Source organism: Hemiscyllium ocellatum, chromosome 36 (assembly GCF_020745735.1).
Source record: "Hemiscyllium ocellatum isolate sHemOce1 chromosome 36, sHemOce1.pat.X.cur, whole genome shotgun sequence".
In the NCBI taxonomy this organism is placed as follows: Eukaryota; Metazoa; Chordata; class Chondrichthyes; order Orectolobiformes; family Hemiscylliidae; genus Hemiscyllium; species Hemiscyllium ocellatum.
In genome coordinates this window covers 17113518-17132680 of record NC_083436.1, presented here as the reverse complement: position 1 = coordinate 17132680, position 19163 = coordinate 17113518, and the positions used below count along the sequence as shown (strand labels likewise).

Below are 19163 nucleotides of genomic sequence, written 5' to 3'. Positions count from 1 at the left end.
CATCACCAAATGGGGAGAATAACTGGACTAGCAAAAAGAAAGGAAAAGAAGAAGAACAGGAAAAGACAATTCAGTGCTTGATAATGTTCCACTATTTAATCAGATGATTGCTGATTTTTAAAATAATTAACCTATTTTTCTAATCAACCTGTTCAGAGATGTTATTACACACGTCGGGAGCAGATGGGACTTGAACTGGACCTCTCAGTCCAGGGGTAGGGACACTATCACTGACCCACAAGAGATTCGTCAAATGATTGCTGATTCTTGTATTAATTCCATCTACTTATCTGCCTTTGTTCCGAAATGCTTAACACTCCTGTCAAACAATATATTGCTCTCAATTTTGAAATTTTCAAATGACATGGCCTCAACAACTTACTAAGAAAAGTTTGACAATTGCTCCCTCCTTTATGCAAAGTATTCACTTGATTGCCTCACTCTAATTCCAATCACGCACTCACTACTTTCTGACCTTCTCACTCCACACCACCAGAGGAAACTGTCTACACAGTTAAATACTATCAAGTGTTTTAGTCACTGAACGGGACTAAATTAAAAAAACAAAGTTAATATTGGCTAGTTTACCACTGGGTCCATGAACAAACTGACATAGGGTAAAAAAAAAGTTGGAGGGTTGAATGTATTGCTCAAATATTGGTGAAGAAGAAATGGGTTTCCATTTGTGGCATAATAGCAGCAGTAAGAAGGAGCTGTTCATCAAACATTTCAAATCAGCTACTCAAGGTCCTGTATCCTGGTGGATCAAACAGAATTATGCAGAGGACTTTAAATCAAAATTAAGAAAAAAAAGGACAAGCCAGTAGCACAGGACTACAGGGTACCTAGACAGTAATGATAAAGACAAGGTGACAGGGAAGCGCAGAATATAAAAACCAAAGATTTCATAAGCAAATAGAGTCAGAGAAGGGAAAAGTAAGAAAAACACAGTGGCCTTTTGATTGTACAGATGGAAGTTTTGCTGAAAAAAGACATTTTGTCAAAATTTTTCATTTTGCATATGTCAGCACAATTCAGTATATATTAGATTATGGATAGAAGATAAAACCCAATATTTGTACAGCATGAGATGAGTGTGCTGACTGATCGACTAAGTCTGCATGGACACTTGATTGGTAAATGGATTCCAACAGAACTGTCGCACTGGAGAAAGCAACAGATAATAATGATTAAAAGTTCAACTGCTAAGTTTTGTTTTAAATTTAAAACCAGGCACATTAACACTGATTGGTCAAGACATCACCAGGCTATCACCTGTTTTGCTGAGTTGAAGCAGGCACAGTGCGTGTACATGTTCTTTCTGTCTGCAAAGAACAGTGCCTGTGCATTAACATTTGCAGCTTCCAGCACACCAAGTGCGTCACACCGCGAGCCTGACTGGTAATCATCAATTAGTTGTCAGTGTAATTATTTGCACAATCAGGAAAATATAGAAAATGCTGTACAGTTGCAGAATCACATCTAATGTTCGACACCATGTTGTGGATTTTACAAGGGCAGGCTGGTTGGGTAGGGTCAGTACAATGTATGCCATATAAGGCCAAAGGGATATGCTCAATCCAATTATAGAGTCAGAGCTGAACAGCATGGAAACTCTTCAGTCTAGCACATGAATGCCGATCAGAGACCTTGTATAAATATAGTCCCATTTTCCAGCGTCTGGCCCATATTTCTCTCAAGCCTTCCTATTCATATTCCCATCCAGATACTGTTAAATATTGTAATTGTCCCAGTGTCCGACTACTTCCTCTGGCAGCTCATTCCATGCACACACCACCCTCTATGTGAAAGAATTGCCACTCAGGTCCCTTTTAAATCTTGCCCGTCACTTAAACCCTCAAGTTGGAGGCCGTTACCCTGGGGAAAGGACCTTGGCTATTCACTCTATCTACACCCCTTATGATTAACAAACTTCTGTAAGGTCATCCCTCAATCTCCAACACTCAAGAAAGTAACCCCAGCCTATTCAGCCTCAGGGGCATCACAGTGGCTAGCACTGTTGCTTCACAGCATCTGGAACTAGGTTCAATTCCACTCTTAGGTGACTGTGGAGTTTGCACATTCACCCATGTCTACATGAGTTTCCTCTGGGTGCTCTGGTTTCCTCCCACTGTCCAAAGATGGGCAGATTAGGTGAATTGGCCATGCTAAATTGCCCATGGTGTTAGGTGCATTAGTCAGAGGGAAATGGGCCTGGATAGGTTACTCTGCGGAGGGTCAGTGTGGACTTGTTGGGCCAAAGGGCCCGTTTCCCACTGTAGGGAATCTAGTCTAATCAGCATCAAACCCTCCCACAGCATATTGGCTTCCCTAATCAGATTACTTTTTGCTGTGTATTTCGGAAATACATTAATGGCTCTTAAACCACCTCTTTTATTCCTGAAATGCACCCAGTCCATCTCAGATTTCCCAAACGTGGTATTAGCAGGATGCTATCATCAAGAATGACTTTCTGCCCACCCGATAAATGAGTAAAGTGGTACTTGGAATTTCTATATTGATCTGATGCCAGATATGCAGATTGTATGTCCCATGGACAGTAGAATGTATCAAACCGCCTCAGCTATAAACAATAAGTAATGCACTGACCTCACCCAACTAACCTACACTTGTTAAAAAAAGTGTTCAATGCTAGATGTGACTTGGCAATTGGACATTTCCCAGACAATCCTGAATGTGTGAGGCATTATACTGACAAACGTGCACAGCATTCATAATAAATTAGACGAGTCAATGGCAGAAATGAAAAGAGTCAGTAGCAGATGTGGGCTTGCCAAATTGAGCAGCATGACAAAGCAAAACGTGATTTGTGGACTCTTTTGTTCAAGGAATCTGGTAATGGGAAAGGGAAGCCCATTGAAAACGGTCCCACTGCCCTTGCTGTCAAGCCTCCTCTCCTGTGAATCCCCTCTCACCTGTGGCTTGGTCACACTTGGACAGTAGTGAATGCCCCATCAGTTGTGCTGCCATTCAATAAAGGTGCCAGCCTCTGATTGGCCCTCAAATCTTGGCAAATGGGAGTTCTGTCCCCCACCCTCCACCGTTTTCCTTGATCCCAGAGATGGCCTGCCATCATCCAACTAAATGTCTAAGTTGCATTTAATTTTGGAGGATTTACATAAAATGAAGGAACATAAGGTTTTCAGCGACTCTCTAGCTGCCAGGCAAAACCCACACTGCTTCCATTAAATATTGTCTAGCATCTTGCTACCATCTTTGCTGGACAATCAGATGAAAAGTCTCGGGATTAAGTGAGCAAAATTTTAGACAAGGCTTGGAAGTAAACTAAAGGTAAATTAATTGAAAATTATGTTTAATTATCATGAAAAACATGATAGGTGTGAAGGAAATCCCATGATAGAAAAAGCATGTTAGGAAAATGTTATCATAAGTGCTGCCTGACAGATGCTGTGCATACGAAAGGACTTTTACACATTACAGATAGAGATATTTTTAGATGTGTGGCAATACTCTACTATCGCAGGTAGTAAATATTTTCTTATCCACCAATAGAAGATTTAAACCTAAACAAAAGCTACAAGTTATGTTCTTAATCTTTCAACGGTGATATTTCATTGAAATTTTTACATTGTAGTTAAGTGCCTGCTCACGTCGATTGTGCTAAGTAAATAAGACAAGAACAAGGCAATTATGAACCATAATTCAACTCAGTTGAATTTAAGTAAACATTAGACATATATTTATACAGCAAGCATTTGTCTTTACCTTTGGCCTCGAAACTTCACCAGGGCTTTGGTCTGTTTCTTCATTTTCATTCTCTCCCATTTTAAGGTTGCTGACCACTATGGTCCCCACTTTGCTTGAACCATCTAAAGGGCTGAAACATAAACAAGTATCTCCTTGACTCAAGCTAAAAGGAATTCACAACAGCATTTCACTGGTAGCTGCACATGCTCAAACTGACACACGATTTTTATGAGGTTATTTCTTCAAAGAATTATTTCAGTCATGCCTGCAGAATTCAGTCTCTATTTTAAGACACTGTTGTTTCATCCTATTTATAAATGGACAGCATATAACCCAGTGGAAATCAGTAATATCAGTGTAATTTAAACAAAAAATACTAATGTCCACCAGAACAGCAAAATGCAGCACAATAGTAGAACTGTTACACTTGTATGGTTGGTCCAAGCCTTTATATAAGCATTTGAGAGAATGTGACCTGTTCAACTCTTGACTATAAATATAGTTAAGTTGCTTCATCTTCCAAGAATTAAATATCAGAGCAGATGTTAAGTCATATAAAATGTCACGATTTCTAAATTCTTCATCCCTATCAATTCAAGGATATTTCCTATATAAACACAGGCTTACCCTGGCTTCAGCAGTAACACAATAAACAATGAACTGTGACAGGCCTCCAAAGAATCGGAGACAGCCAAGCTGTAATATTTCCTGGTGTCTGATGGACCGAGCAGCACACCTGATGTACACAGACCAGGATGTGGCACGAATACTTCCTTACTGGCCTGTATGAACTAACTACAAGCAATGGGGACAGAAACTAGGTCATGAACCGTGTAGTAAGATTTCTTTGTGCTACTACATACATCATTCACCTGCTTTTCAGACAGCGTACTGTTAGAACATGCTTGTGTCTAACGTTCCCCTCATTTACTTTCTTGTTCTTTTGCTGATTATCTTTATATCACTCACTTATCCATAGAATTTCACACAGCTATCATCTGAGCCACCGACTCTGCAGCCAGACACAATAATTTCATCCTAGAACTTTCCTCATGTTTGCACCTCAACAGCAAGTGCTCGTACTTTGATACCCTCTTGCTCTCCAAGGTCACCTGTCAACCTGCACAGCCACTCTACCACTAGCTCCCCCCACACCACAGACTCCAGTACAAATATTCCTCTATCCAAAGAAGTCACTTAATTCTGCACAGCCTTAACTCTCATTGAATAAGGGAAAAAGTCATCAGTTGTTGGAGAAGCAGAGAAGCAAGAGTGAAATAGCATTTATGGCCAATCTGACAGTAATGGAGGAAGATTCCCTGGAGAGTGGCAGCTGTGAAGGCAAGCAATTGAAATATGGGGTGACACAATGAAAGTTATAGATATTACATAGGCACAGTGCTGAGCTGTCACTCATTTTGAAACTATAGTCATTCCTCCATATCTGTTCAGGTTCCATTCTTGAGCACCCCTGCAAATGATGAAATTCGCAAGTGTGGAGCTTGTTAATAAAAGGTTAAAATGGTTAAATACATTGTGGATATGCAATGTTTGTTGTTACTTATATTTTGGTTAGGCAAATTTACTATTTTGTGGAGACAGATGATTTACTACATATGGTAGTATATGAGTTGTTGAGGTTTTCACAGCGTGGAGGTTGGAATCTTACTTATTCTGCATGTATCACAACTGATCTGACCAGTTAATTGAGTTGATATAAACTTGCAGAAAAGTTAACTGATCAAAGGCTGTACAACCTGAATTAATAGAAGATTCATGTTTCACAGCATCCTAAGAAATTATTTCGAACCTTCCTTCTCCATTAAAGTTTATATTTAATGTGATACACTGATCGAGTAGTGCTTTTATCCTCTAGATCAGAATGAAATTCACAGGAACATGTGTTGTAATGTATTATGAGTGCACTAGAAATAAAAACAAAGACATCAAAGAGAGAAAATTAGAAAGGTGGCTAATGTGCAGAATAGAAAAGAAAAATGGCAGCTCAATTATGTTACAAAGTATTTGTGAAGCGATTAAAAAATGATGAAATAAACTAATGTGAATTAAAATCTCATTGTTCAAAACACGTTTTAAAAAATTCACTCGTGGAACATGGGCATCGCTGGCCGGGCATTTATTGCATATTCCTAGGTGCCTGATTAATAATACACCAAATCTTGGGTTATACTATTCAGCTCAAGTTTGATAGGATGTAGCTATGTTAAGGGCTTTAACCAAGAACAGTCTAAGATGAAATCACATAGGGTACATTGCACATAAACATGTCATTCACTCAATCGGTTCCCACTCCCCTTGAGCGTTTGTATAGATTTCCTTAAGCACATACCGAAAAAGCCAGAGGAAATTAAAGTGATATAAACGCACAACATCTCAGTTCACTACTGAAAAATAAATGACAGAATAGTTCCAGTCTGACTCTTAATAAACTAAAAAAAAATCACATGTACCTCTTCATTTAAGTTTCAGACATCTCAGATGCACAATTATATATTCTGCTCTAATGTTTCAAAGTATTGCACACCACAAGCTGATTAATAATACTATTCATTGGTAACAGTTAAGACTGCATTAGAAGTCAGCAGGTTTAATTTCCACCTCTGGATTTTACACATAACGGAGGTAGATATTCCAGTGTAACCCTAATAATTGGTCTTCAGATGAGATATTAAACTGGGATTCCCCAGATCTTTTCTGGCACTTCAGACAGAAAATATCCATGTCGGAATGTTTTGAAGAATGGTAGGGAATGCAATCTTCCCAGCCCATGCATGATGTTGGCATTAGTACAAAATTTGGGAGAATAATGTCAGCTCAACAGTGGGACAATGAGAACAAGGCAAGATGATATAATAATGTGTCAACGCATACTAATGCGAGTAAAAATCTCCTCATTGCACACCATTGAGAGCAACAATCCTATTTTTCAACCACGTGTTGAATGGCAATGACAAGATTCTTACTATAGAGCAGTAAGGAGATTATTTTTGTGCATTAGCATGTGTTAGTATCTCATTATTATATCATTGCACCTCATCAATGTGCATTTCCATTTCTTCCACCCATTACATAGACAATTCCCAACATGAATGTCAGAGCAATAACCTGGCAATTTCTTCTTGCCACATGCTCCTCCAGTGTTCCATCAATCACCAACATCTCAGGGCACAGTTGATGAGCATTGAACTCATGTACCCCCTGTTCAGCTGGACTTCTAGATACTGGTTGACAAAATAAGGTTCTGCTGCAAATGTGTTGCTGGTCAAAGCACAGCAGGCCAGGCAGCATCTCAGGAATAGAGAATTCGACGTTTCGAGCATAAGCCCTTCATCAGGAATAAGAGAGAGAGAGCCAAGCAGGCTAAGATAAAAGGTAGGGAGGAGGGACTAGGGGGAGGGGCGATGGAGGTGGGATAGGTGGAAGGAGGTCAAGGTGAGGGTGATAGGCCGGAGTGGGGTGGGGGTGGAGAGGTCAGGAAGAGGATTGCAGGTTAGGAGGGCGGTGCTGAGTTGAGGGAACCGACTGAGACAAGGTGGGGGGAGGGGAAATGAGGAAACTGGAGGAATCTGAATTCATACCTTGTGGTTGGAGGGTTCCCAGGCGGAAGATGAGGCGCTCCTCCTCCAGCCGTCGTGTAGTTGTGTTCTGCCGGTGGAGGAGTCCAAGGACCTGCATGTCCTCGGTGGAGTGGGAGGGAGAGTTAAAGTGTTGAGCCACGGGGTGATTGGGTTGGTTGGTTCGGGCGGCCCGGAGGTGTTCTCTGAAGCGTTCCGCAAGGAAGCGGCCTGTCTCACCAATATAGAGGAGGCCACATCGGGTGCAGCGGATGCAATAGATGGTGTGTGTGGAGGTACAGGTGAACTTGTGGCGGATATGGAAGGATCCCTTGGGGCCTTGGAGGGAAGTGAGTGTGGAGGTGTGGGCGCAAGTTTTACATTTCCTGCGGTTGCAGGGGAAGGTGCCGGGGGTGGAGGTTGGGTTGGTGGGGGGTGTGGATCTGACGAGGGAGTCACGAAGGGAGTGGTCCTTGCAGAACGCTGATAGGGAAGGGGAGGGAAATATATCCTTGGTGGTGGGGTCCGTTTGGAGGTGGCGGAAATGGCGGCAGATGATACGTTGTATGCGGAGGTTGGTGGGGTCTGGATTAGTGGTGCTGGAAGAGCACAGCAGTTCAGGCAGCTTCCGAGCAGGGAAATCAACGTTTTGGGCAAAAGCTCTTCATCAGGAATACAGGCAGAGAGCCTGAAGGGTGGAGAGATAAGTGATAGGAGGGTGGGGGTGGGGAGAAAGTAGCATAGAGTACAATAGGTGAGTGGGGGAGGGGATGAAGGTGATAGGTTGGGAGGGGGGAGGGTGGAGCGGATAGGTAGAAAAGAAGATAGGCAAGTAGAACCAGTCTTGGGGACAGTGCTGAGCTGGAAGATTGGAACTGAGGTGAGGTAAGGGAAGGGGAAATGCAGAAACTGTTGAAGTCCACATTGATGCCCTGGGTTGAAGTGTTCCGAGGCGGAAGATGAGGCATTCTGATAGTGAGGGGGCGGTGGTGAAGGAGGCCCAGGACATCCGTGTTCTCAGCAGAGTGGGAGGGGGAGTTGAAATGTTGGGCCACAGAGCATTGTGGTTGATTGTGCGGGTGTCCTGGAGATGTTCCCTAAAGCGCTCTGCTAGGAGGCGTCCAGTCTCCCCAATGCAGAGGAGACCGCATCGGGAGCAACAGATACAATAAATGATATTGGTGGATGTGCAGGTAAAACTTTGATGGATGTGGAAGGCTCCTTTAGTGCCTTGGATGGAGTGAGGGAGGTGGTGTGGGCACAGGTTTTGCAATTCCTATGGTGGCAGAGGAAGGTGCCAGGATGGAAGGGTGGGTTGCAGGGTGGCATGGACCTGATCAGGTAGTCATGGAGGGAACGGTCTTTGCGGAAGGCGGAAAGGGTGGGGGAGGGAAATATATCCCTGGCAGGAGTCAGATGTTTTTAGTGCAGCAAAAAAATGGTAGTGAAAGAAAGTAGCACAGCAACTTACCTGCAGATGCTTTAACATAGAAACACATGAAAAAAATTGCCTTACAAGGCAAAAATAGGCCCCAAGCTGAAGAAGGGGATACAGTCCATTCTGCTAGAATGCGTGTTTGTTCAACGCAAATTGACTTTAACTCGATTGAAGAATTTAGACCATTATTTGTAGAATGTGAACTTTCCTTACTTGTATTGTCTAACGTAATTCTAGACGCATCAGTTTAAATGGTATGGCTATTACGTGATTCTCTTATAACACAAGATCGCACAAGAACTAAACTATCGCATTATATGAGAACATGCATTAAAGATGGGATTGGAGTAAATGTGGGCTTTTGAACGTTTTCTTATGGAGTTTCGTTCTGAAGAGAGTTATAAACATATGAAACATATTAAACAGCTCCCTGTTTTCATTGGGGGAGCACATATATTGTCATGCGGCTAGCCAGTTCAGACGGCACAAGAACATGGCCAAACCACAGAAGGATAACTGGATGAGAGATAATAAAGGATTTATGTGAATAAAACCATCTAACAAGACAGAGAAGGGGCAAGTTGAAAGTTATATAGATATTAGGATGAATGGATGACCAGCCTGAAAATGACAGCTAGAAGTGACTTGAGGGAGAGTTTACTTCCCCGAGAGCTGACAGAGAAAAACAGAGTTTAGAAGGTGGTAGGGTATCATGATTGAAGATTATGAGGAAATATTTGGAGAAGAGCTGCTTAAGATTTTTGGTAACTTAGCGGCTTTGTATAGCAACTTCATTTGTATCTAATTTCAGAAAAATATTATTGTTAAAAGTGAAAGCAGAGAGAATCCCAGAGACTATGGAATTTTTCCAGAGTCTAGTAGCACTGAAAGAACAGTATTAAACTCAGATTTTTCAATGAATTAGAGTATTAATAACTTGCTTTTATGTAGCCTAATTCACACCCAATCAAATACTTTTGGAGTGTAGTTACTGTTGTTAAATTGAGTTATTGTATTTCCCAGTTGCACTGAGCTATTAACTGGCTGTCTGAGTTTTGGTGGTGGGATTGTTGTTGGCCAGGGATTGAGAAAAATTTCTGTCCTCTTCTTCGTGACAAAGAATTTTCTACACATCTGACAGAGGTGAAGGGATCTGTTTCATTCAAGCGATGGTAGCGCAGCAGTAGTTTTGTACTTCACTGAAGTACCACTGTAGATTCAATTCTGTGTTCGGGTCTCTGCTATTCTGCTTCTAGGAAGTACTGACAACAAAAGATACCCTGTTGTAGCCAAAAAACTACGCCATGTTCTTCGCGACCTGCAACACATTAGGAGGATGAACACCTCGCTGAGACCTTCCCCACACCTCCACTGCTCACCTTTAAACAATCGCCAAACCTAAAACAGATCATTATTCGTGGCAAACTGCCCGGCTTTCAGGACAACTTCATACAGCCTTGTCACGGTAGGCACTGCTAGACATGTCAGAGTGTGGACATGGATACCACCATAATGCATGGGGACACCTCCCACCACATACGTGGCAGGTACTCATGTGACTCAGCCAACACTGTCTGCCTCATATGCTGCAGGCAAGGATGCCCTGAGGCATGGTACATTGGTGAAACCGAGCAGAGGCTACAGAAATGGATGAGTGGGCACCGCACAATAATCAACAAACAGGAGTGTTCCTTTCCAGTCGGAGAACACTTCAGCAGTCCAGGACATTCGATCTCCGACCTTCAGGTGACCATCCTCCAAGGCGGACTTCAGGACAGGCAACAGCAAAACGTGGCCAAGCAGAGGCTGATAGCTAAGTTCAGTACCCATAGGGAGGGCCTCAACCGGGGTTCATGTCACACTACAGGTGACCACCATTGCAAAACACACACACACACACACCCTCTCACAGACATATGGAATCTCTCTCACAAACCCTCACAACCCCCCACCCAGACACACACACACACGCGCGCGCACATATGCAACCTCTCACAGACTTTGACACTTTACACTCACACACATATATGCACCCTCTCTCACAGACACTCACAACCCCTCACCCCAGACACACACACACAAAAACCCACATGCACACATATACATTTATGTGTGTGTGGTGAATTTGTACTTGCAGAGTTACACTGTACTTTGCTCAAAAACTGCATGAATCCATGTAAGACTCTGTTAACTCACTTTTTAGATTAGAATCAGTCTAAATATTATGGCACAGACAACAGAACACAGGGGGCTAATACTTTCAACTTCTTACCATCTTATCTGGGTTGACACCAATTGTTACAGTTAACCTGAGAATGTAACTTTTTAAAAAAAGTTTTGTGATTTACATATGAAAGAAGTAAAACTATCATGGTCATTCTAACAGATGAGAGACTTAAACAATCAAGGTATTTTTCATTGTAAACTTTTGCTATAAATTCTGTGCCTTACAATTGTATACTCCACAACCACCTGATGAAAAAGCAGCACTCTGAAAGCTAGTGCTTCCAATTATACCAGTTGGACCATAACCTGGTGTTGTCTCATTTTTATTAACATTGTGGACATCATTTCTCAATTTTGTCTTCATGCTAACCTGTTGCTCTCATTAGTGACTAAAGAGAAAACAAGATTAAATTCATATTCAAAGTCCCATGTATTGAAAATTATTTACTTTTTCAGTAAACATCAGAAGAATCCCAAATGGAATCTCCACACAGAATGCAACACAGCTATGGTTTCTAAACAAATCCTCCACTCAGACATACCCATGCAGCTTGAGATGACAGATCTATTGTTTACAAACATGTTTACCTTAGAGACAAAAAAACCCTGCTTTTCTAAAAACAACATGTCATAGCACAATTTTGTGATGCCTGGTGAAAGAAAGAACAAAGCTGATGCCTGGCAAAATTTTGAAATCTATTGGATCTCAAGTAGTTGCTGTATGAGAGTTGCACTCTCCCAAATAGCCATAATCGGTACCAAAGGTGGATAGCATTGCTTTCGAGTCTTATCCTCTACAATAAGCCATTGTTCTTTTTCTCAGCACAATTATAGAACAAGAGTCTAAAGTACACTTTGCTTCATTGGACTTCTTATTGCACACTAGCAATTGTTTAAAATCTAGTTTATTTTAAAAGCTCTCCAAATTCCCATTTTGTTCTTGTATAAGACATCATCAAATGTGCTATGACACTGTATTTCCAAAAGAATCTGTTTCTTGTAAATGACAGATCTACTTTCTTAGTGCTATACAGGCTTGAGGATGAGGCAATGGGACAATAGTAAAACATGCGTTGGGCATATCCAAAGGCCTGTATGATCTAGTATTTTCTTAAACATAAAAGCATCCAAGATGCTAAAATCAGCTAAACAAATTCAATGGTAAGAAACCACACAATTTTGGGTTCATAATGTATATTTGATCAAATGATTTAGAAGTCCAAATTTGTTGAAGTAGTTTTGTATCTGATTGCATCATGTATAATGAAATCCAAGCAGACAAGAGGGGTTCTGGTTCAAACATTAGCTTATCATGTAGTTGACCTAAGGTGACAGTTGGAATGTGAACACAGGAGAAAACATTTGTACATAAGTTCCCACTCCTGATCTTTCTCCAAAGATTCTCCCAGACACCTGTACATGCCTTTGTGTGAACATCAGATAAATAAAACATTAGATCACATTTTGATATGGGACAGGACGGGACGGATGAATAGATAGATATAAGTGGACAAGTTAGACCAAAGCTCTGTTTTCATGCTTTATGATTCTATTTATGTCCTATTTTCAATAAAGAGCTGTGCCTGAAGTATTAACCTTTCCTTCTGGTTCAGATGTTCATTACCATTCTGTATATTTCTGTTTACTGTACATTTTGTATACCGCTGAATGTCAACCCTAATATGTATCAATTCCCTTATTTCAAAGCTCTAATAATTCACTTTTAACGAAACTTGAAAGTGACTTCAGTGTTTTCTACCTAATGAACAACTCATAATTACACTTTTGCAATTAATAATTAAAAATGAAGGAATACTTGAGCAGGGAATGATTGAATGTTGACATCAAAAAGATGTTGACATAATTTATGTTATTAATTACTTTTAAACAAATCCACAAAAAGGGAATTAGATTAATTTACAAGTTATTTAAAAAGTAGGATGTAGCCTTGAAATACAAAATAGATCAATGGAGAAAATGCATTTGGAAGATGGAATTTAAACATGTTATTTGTTAATGAGTTACTGAGAAGAATCAATTAAAACATTAATGAAAACTAATAGCGTGGCTAAAAGACTAACAGAGGAATTACATCCGAAAGATGGCAAATGAGCAACGGAAAGATGAGGAGAACTGGTAGTTTGAAGAGCTATTATATTTCTGTTGCATATTATGAATATCCTGCTTAGCAAGGCAAAGTAATGTCACTTCTTGAATGCTGATTCTGCTCAAATTCTAGAATTAGCTTGTTTTGGAAAACAATGAGCACATTTACATTGATACTTATGGATTCACGAAACTGCCGCTCGAGAACATGGAATTATTAGTATTGCAAACATGTTTTGCGAGGCACACAATCATTGTTGTTCTATGATCTGAAAGACAGGAAAATGAGAAATAACTTGCACTCACCTGGATTAGTGCTCCAACAAAACTCAAGAAAGTAGAGACCATCCAGATCAAAGCAGCCCACATGATTGCTATCCCATCCACTACCTTAAACATCCATTTCCTCTATTCTAGTCACAACATGGCTTTCAGCCTGCACCACCATTCAATATGATCATGGCTGATCATGCAATTGGAGTATTCCACACCTACCTTCTCTCCAAAATCCTTGATCCCTTTAGCCACTCCAGTCTTTCCTCTTATGTCACTCCTGTCAATCTGGGAATCAACTTGGTGAACCTTCGCTGGACTTCCCCAATAGCAAGAATGTCCTTCCTCCTGAGAGGCCAAAACTGCACACAATACTCAAGATGTGTCCTCATCAAGGCCCTGTATAACTACAGCAAGACATCCCTATCCCTACACGCAAATCCTGTTGCTATCAAGGCCAGCCTGCCATTAACTTTCCACACCACCTGCTGCATCTGCATGCCAACCTTTACTGACTTCTACCATGACACTCAGATTTTGTTGTGCCGTACCTTTTCCTAAACTGCCACCATTCAGATAATAACCTGCCTTTCTGTTTTCGTCGAAGTGGATAACCTCACATTTATCCACATTATATTGCATTTGCCAAGTATTTGCCCACTCAGCCAGCCTGTCCAGGTCACCCTGCAGCCTCTTTGTATCCCTCCTCACAGCACACACTGCCATCCAGCTTAGTGCTGTCTGCAAATTTGGAGATATTGCATTCAATTCCTTTGTCAAAACCTTTAATGCATATTGTGAACAGCTGAGCCCTAGTTCTGAACACTCCAGTACCAGAGTCATCACTGCCTGCCACTCTGAAAAGGGTGTGTTTATTCCAACTCTTTGCTTCCTGTCTGCCATCCAGTTCTCTATCCATGTCACTGTATGACCTCCGATACCATGAGCTTTCACTGTCATTGGGCCCAAATCCTGGAATTCCCTCCCTAATGGCATTAAGGGTCAACCCACAGAGGGTGGACTGCAGTGGTTGAAGAAAGCAGCTCATTACCACCTTCTCAAGCGCAACTAAGGACAGACAATAAATGCTGACCAGTCAGAGAAGCCCACATCCTACAAATGAATTTTTAAAAACAATGTCTAGCTTTACACTTCACCAACTGGCTTAGAATTAGTTAACATGGGCTTTAGCCAGTATAAATTTTGATATAGTATGAAAGACCATTGCACTGCTAGAAGCTGCTTCCCCTGCCAGACCACCTACCTAGAAAATGACCATATATGCCATTAGTTCAAGAATTGCAACAAATCGAAGAGAAGACACACAACTAGTACCTTCTCATGAAATGGATAATAGGCGTAAAAAGCTTACTAACCCTAGCCAAATAAAACAAATCATCATGTAGCATCTCTAATGACATTATCACAGTGAATCAAATGAATTTTATGCTTTGTAGTAACAAGAGAGTGGTAATATAGGAGATAACATATCAAGAACAATGATGAAAAGTACCTAAAAACAATAGAAATTACAAATCTTCAAATTTTTTGGGAGTGTTCTGTTTCTTTAAGGATTGAACTTCATAATTATATCCATCAATCTATGAAAATTGTAAATTAATTCTCTGTAATATTATGTATGACTGTCCTTTTTATTATGCAATATATTTTTTAAAGGTTATAAAACAAGGTGGTTTGAAACTAGTAAAGCAGAGGGGGAGTCAGCATTCAATTGCACTTATGAACAGTTCAACATTTTGGTAGCAATTGACAAACGATCAAATGACTGGCATTTAAATTATGTCTTTTGTGGAAAAAGCATTTGAATGGGTCGAGTGGCCATACCTTTTTTATACTTTGAAGCAGTTTAGCTTATGCGAGGCTTTCATCAGGTGAGTGGAGGTTTTGTATAGTGACCTTGTTGCTGCGGTCCTCAGCAATGGTATGCAGTCAAGCAATTTCAATATTTGTAGGAGCAGCTAGCAAGGCTGTCCCTTATCACCATTGCTTTTTACATTGGTGATCTAACTGCTGGAGGAGGCAATACATAGGGATCCCAATATAATCATTCCAGAAGTGGAGATGAAGCCACATAAGATTGCATTGTATGTGGATGACGTTCTTGTCTTATTATCAAACTCAACAGTCTCTGTGCCACACCTGATGCAATACATCAATTTATTTAGTAGCTTTTCGGGTTATAAGATCAACTTTGTAAAATCAGAGGCTGTGCCCATGGGTGGTCTCCCGAGAATGCCTGATCCTGAGGGCAAATCCCGGTTCCCCTTTAGATAGTCGCAGGAGGGCTTTCTCGACTGAGGTATATTTATTAGTCCTGTTTTTGATCGGCTATTTAAAACCAATTTTGCCCATTTATTCAACAGAGTCAAACAGGACCTTTGTAAATGGGAGGTGTTTTCGATCTCTTGATTAGGTCAGATAGCCCTCATTAAAATGAACATTCTGCCATGCCTGTTGTACCCTACGCAAATGCTTCCTCTGCTTTTTGCTAAGATAATAGTCAGAAGACTGAGCAGCTAGTTCAGTTCCTTTATCTTGCATTGCAAGCGACCCTTAATTAAACTGACTAAACTGCAGTTACCTTACAGGCTGGGAGGAGTGGGCTATCAATTAAGCTTGTTGCTGTCCTACATGAATGGCTGGCTGGGAGGGACCCTCGTTCACTTCAGTTGGACATGGAAGTATCTCAGGCAAGATGCCCCCTTATTAGCCTATTGTTCTTGGACAAAATGAGGACAATGAAGGAATATTGCCAAAGCCCAATAGGTATCAACACTGTCAAAGCGTGGTGGGCAATGCGTCAGAGTGAGGGCAATATTGCCAAACCATCATTTTTTACACCCATAGTGGGCATGCTGGGTTTTCAGCCAGGGATGACGGAGTTGCGGGTTAAACTATGAGCAGCTAGGGGTGTGTCTTGCCTGGGTGATTTATTCGAAGGGGACATATTGATGTCCTTTTATCAATCGGCTCAGAAATATGAATTGCCCAGTGGGGACCTCTTCTGTTTTTCTCAAATTATAAATTTCATACAAAAAGAGACCATGCTTGTAACTGATCCTTATAGGTACGACATGAAGAAGAGGGTGCTAAGTGTTGAGGGTACACTTTCTATTAGCAGGTTCTTTTGGCCAAGACTGAATGGCTCTATACTTATAGGCGAGGGATCTGGATGTTGAGGTCTTTTCAGAAATATGAGAGGATATCTGGGAAAATGCACGAAGGATCTTGATTTGCAACAGGACCCATGCTGTGCAACTGAAGATTCTCCACAGGGTCCACTTGGTCCCAGACCGCCTCATAAAATCTAAAGCGGGAGCATCTCCATCCAATGTATTCTAAATGTAAAGTAAGTATTGACATGCTTACTAATTGCCTTTGGTCCTGCCACAGACTGCGGGCATTCTGCAGCGCTGTGGTGGGTGAAAAAGAGAGAGGGTCTTGGGGCCAGAGGTGGAGATGGACCTGGTATCTCTGATTCTTGGCTTTAATTAGATGCATGCAAAAAAGGCTTTTTTCAGTATCCTCACTTTTTGTGCAAGAAAGAACATTTTGTTAGGATGAGTATCTGAAAATCCCCCAGGGCTGTCAGGCTGGTGCAAGTCATGGAATATATCCCTCCAGACTTTCTTACGAGCATGGTGCATCATAAAACTGAGAACTTTAAAGGGTATAGCAGCCCTTTTTTGGACTACTTGGGTACAGATTTGTCTTCCATACTAATGAGAGCCTTTATATAGCCACGGCAATTCTATTTAATGAATCTAGTATCCAGAGAGGAAGAACTATGAACATATGAATATGTATAAACTTATGCGCACGATGATCGAGGGCTATTGTTTTGTTTCTTTGAGCTGTATTATTACTGTCCAGATTTTCCTGTTTTTTGTTTTTTAGTTTAGTTAATAGTTATTATTTATTTATCTATGCAATTAGTAGATTTGTTTTTTTAACATTGGTTTTAATTGTTTGGCTTTGTATTTGTTGTAATATTCAAAATGATGTTTTTCTCTTTATTTTCAATAAAAATATACTTAAAACAAAAATTGTGTCTTTGGTTACCTCAGGATGTCTGAAAGCACTTTAAAACCACTTATATACTACTGAAGTGTCATTCCTGGAGTAATTTGGATAATATGCCAAGGAATTTCCAGAGGAAAATCTCACATGTAGCAATGTGTTCATGACAAAAGCATGTTCTAGTGAAGTTAGTTCACAATATTTCAGAGTTTATGTCACCTATAAATTATGGAATTTCCCCTCCACATCCAATTCAATGTCAATAATGTATATGTTACAACAACCTGTGTTTCCAGATGAAATCCATTGTATACCTTCCTCCAAATGATAAACAACCATTCACAATTACTCTCAGTTTCCTGTCTCTCCATTAATTTTATATCCATGCTGTCACTGTCCCTTTTATTCTACAGGCTTCAGCTTCGCTGACAGTCATTACTTGTGACACTTGATCAAATTCCTTTTGGAAGTCTATTATATACACAACACCTAGGGTAACAGAATCATTTGAGGCATTGGGAAATGGCTAGCCCTGCTCTTTTAGGAATCCCCAAGGACAAGATAAGGATATTATGCTCATGGTATGAAACACACAACAAATAAACCAGAGACTTTTCTGTGCTAATAAACCTCAGGAGACCATACTGGTTTACAGACTGCTTTATGCACATGAGAAAGCTAATGAGAAAGCACACCTTGTATTCCTTCCCAAATCCCATTGCTCATTGAAATTGAAAATGGGAGATTCTTATAAACAAATCCAAAAGTAAGCCCAATGCCATGAGGAGTAGAGGAATGAGTAGAGAAGAAAGAACAGTACATCACAAGAACAGGTCCTACGGCCCACCAAGGGTGCACTGACACATCACACTTTTCTAAACTAAAAGCCTTTTGTCTCTATGCAGTCCACATCCCTCTACTGCCTGCCAGTTCATGTATCTGTCAAAGTACATCTTAAATTTGCTATTCTATCTGCTTCTACCACTTCCTCTGGCAGTGCATTCCAGGTACTTATCATCCTCTAGGTTAAAAAAACCTTGTCTCTCACATCACCTTTAAACTTTCTTCCTTTTACTTTAAAACTATATCCCCTAATTACTGACCTTATACTCTGGGGGAAAAAACAACACTCCATTATCCTTTCCATACCTACTTCTCATAGTTTTGTAAAGCTCCATCAGATTGTCCCTCCGCCTCTGACATTCAAGTGAGAACTATGGTGATTGGAACAAGGTCAGTCAGGTGGATCTCAGAATACAAGCCCCCTGCTTGGGACTGTTAACCTGGTCTAATTAAAGGGTCCTGGCTGACAGACATAAACAGGAGTGTCATGATTTCTGCTGACTCTAGGAGCCTGCTCTGTGCTAGCTGGGTCAGTGTTACATACAATTCCTGTGATAGAGGGTGACTTGGTGATGGGATACCAGCCTTCGTGGAGTTATTTCAGTAACAACCAAAGTTTGGCCTTCCATGTTCAGTTATGAATAATGGTGGGAAGTTAGTAATTAAACAGAAGAGCAGGCTCTACAAAACTTCTGGAGAATTCCAGTGCATCTATGCAAAACACAAAGTTAAAACATTTGTAAACCATCTTCAGCTTGATGTGGAATAAATAATCTATCCTGCCCACCTTCTACCATCCATCGCATCATAAATGCCAATCTTCAGTCAATCTGATTCATTCCAAGTGATATCAGGATGCAGCTGAAGGCACCAAATTCAGAAAAGAATATAGTCCCTTATAACATCCTGATTATAGTATTAAAGATGTAGAC

The 19163-nt window shown here is 40.7% G+C and overlaps 1 protein-coding gene across 4 annotated transcripts in view; it reads right to left on the bottom strand.

Moving 5' to 3' along the window:
- inpp4b (inositol polyphosphate-4-phosphatase type II B) overlaps window positions 1-19163 on the bottom strand; it is a 917060-nt gene that overhangs the window by 250957 nt on the left and 646940 nt on the right. For all 4 annotated transcript variants that reach the window (XM_060851719.1, XM_060851718.1, XM_060851720.1 and 1 more), the window contains one exon: window positions 3748-3859. In XM_060851719.1, coding sequence (XP_060707702.1) covers window positions 3748-3859 — 112 coding nt within the window. The remainder of the gene's footprint in view (window positions 1-3747; window positions 3860-19163) is intronic.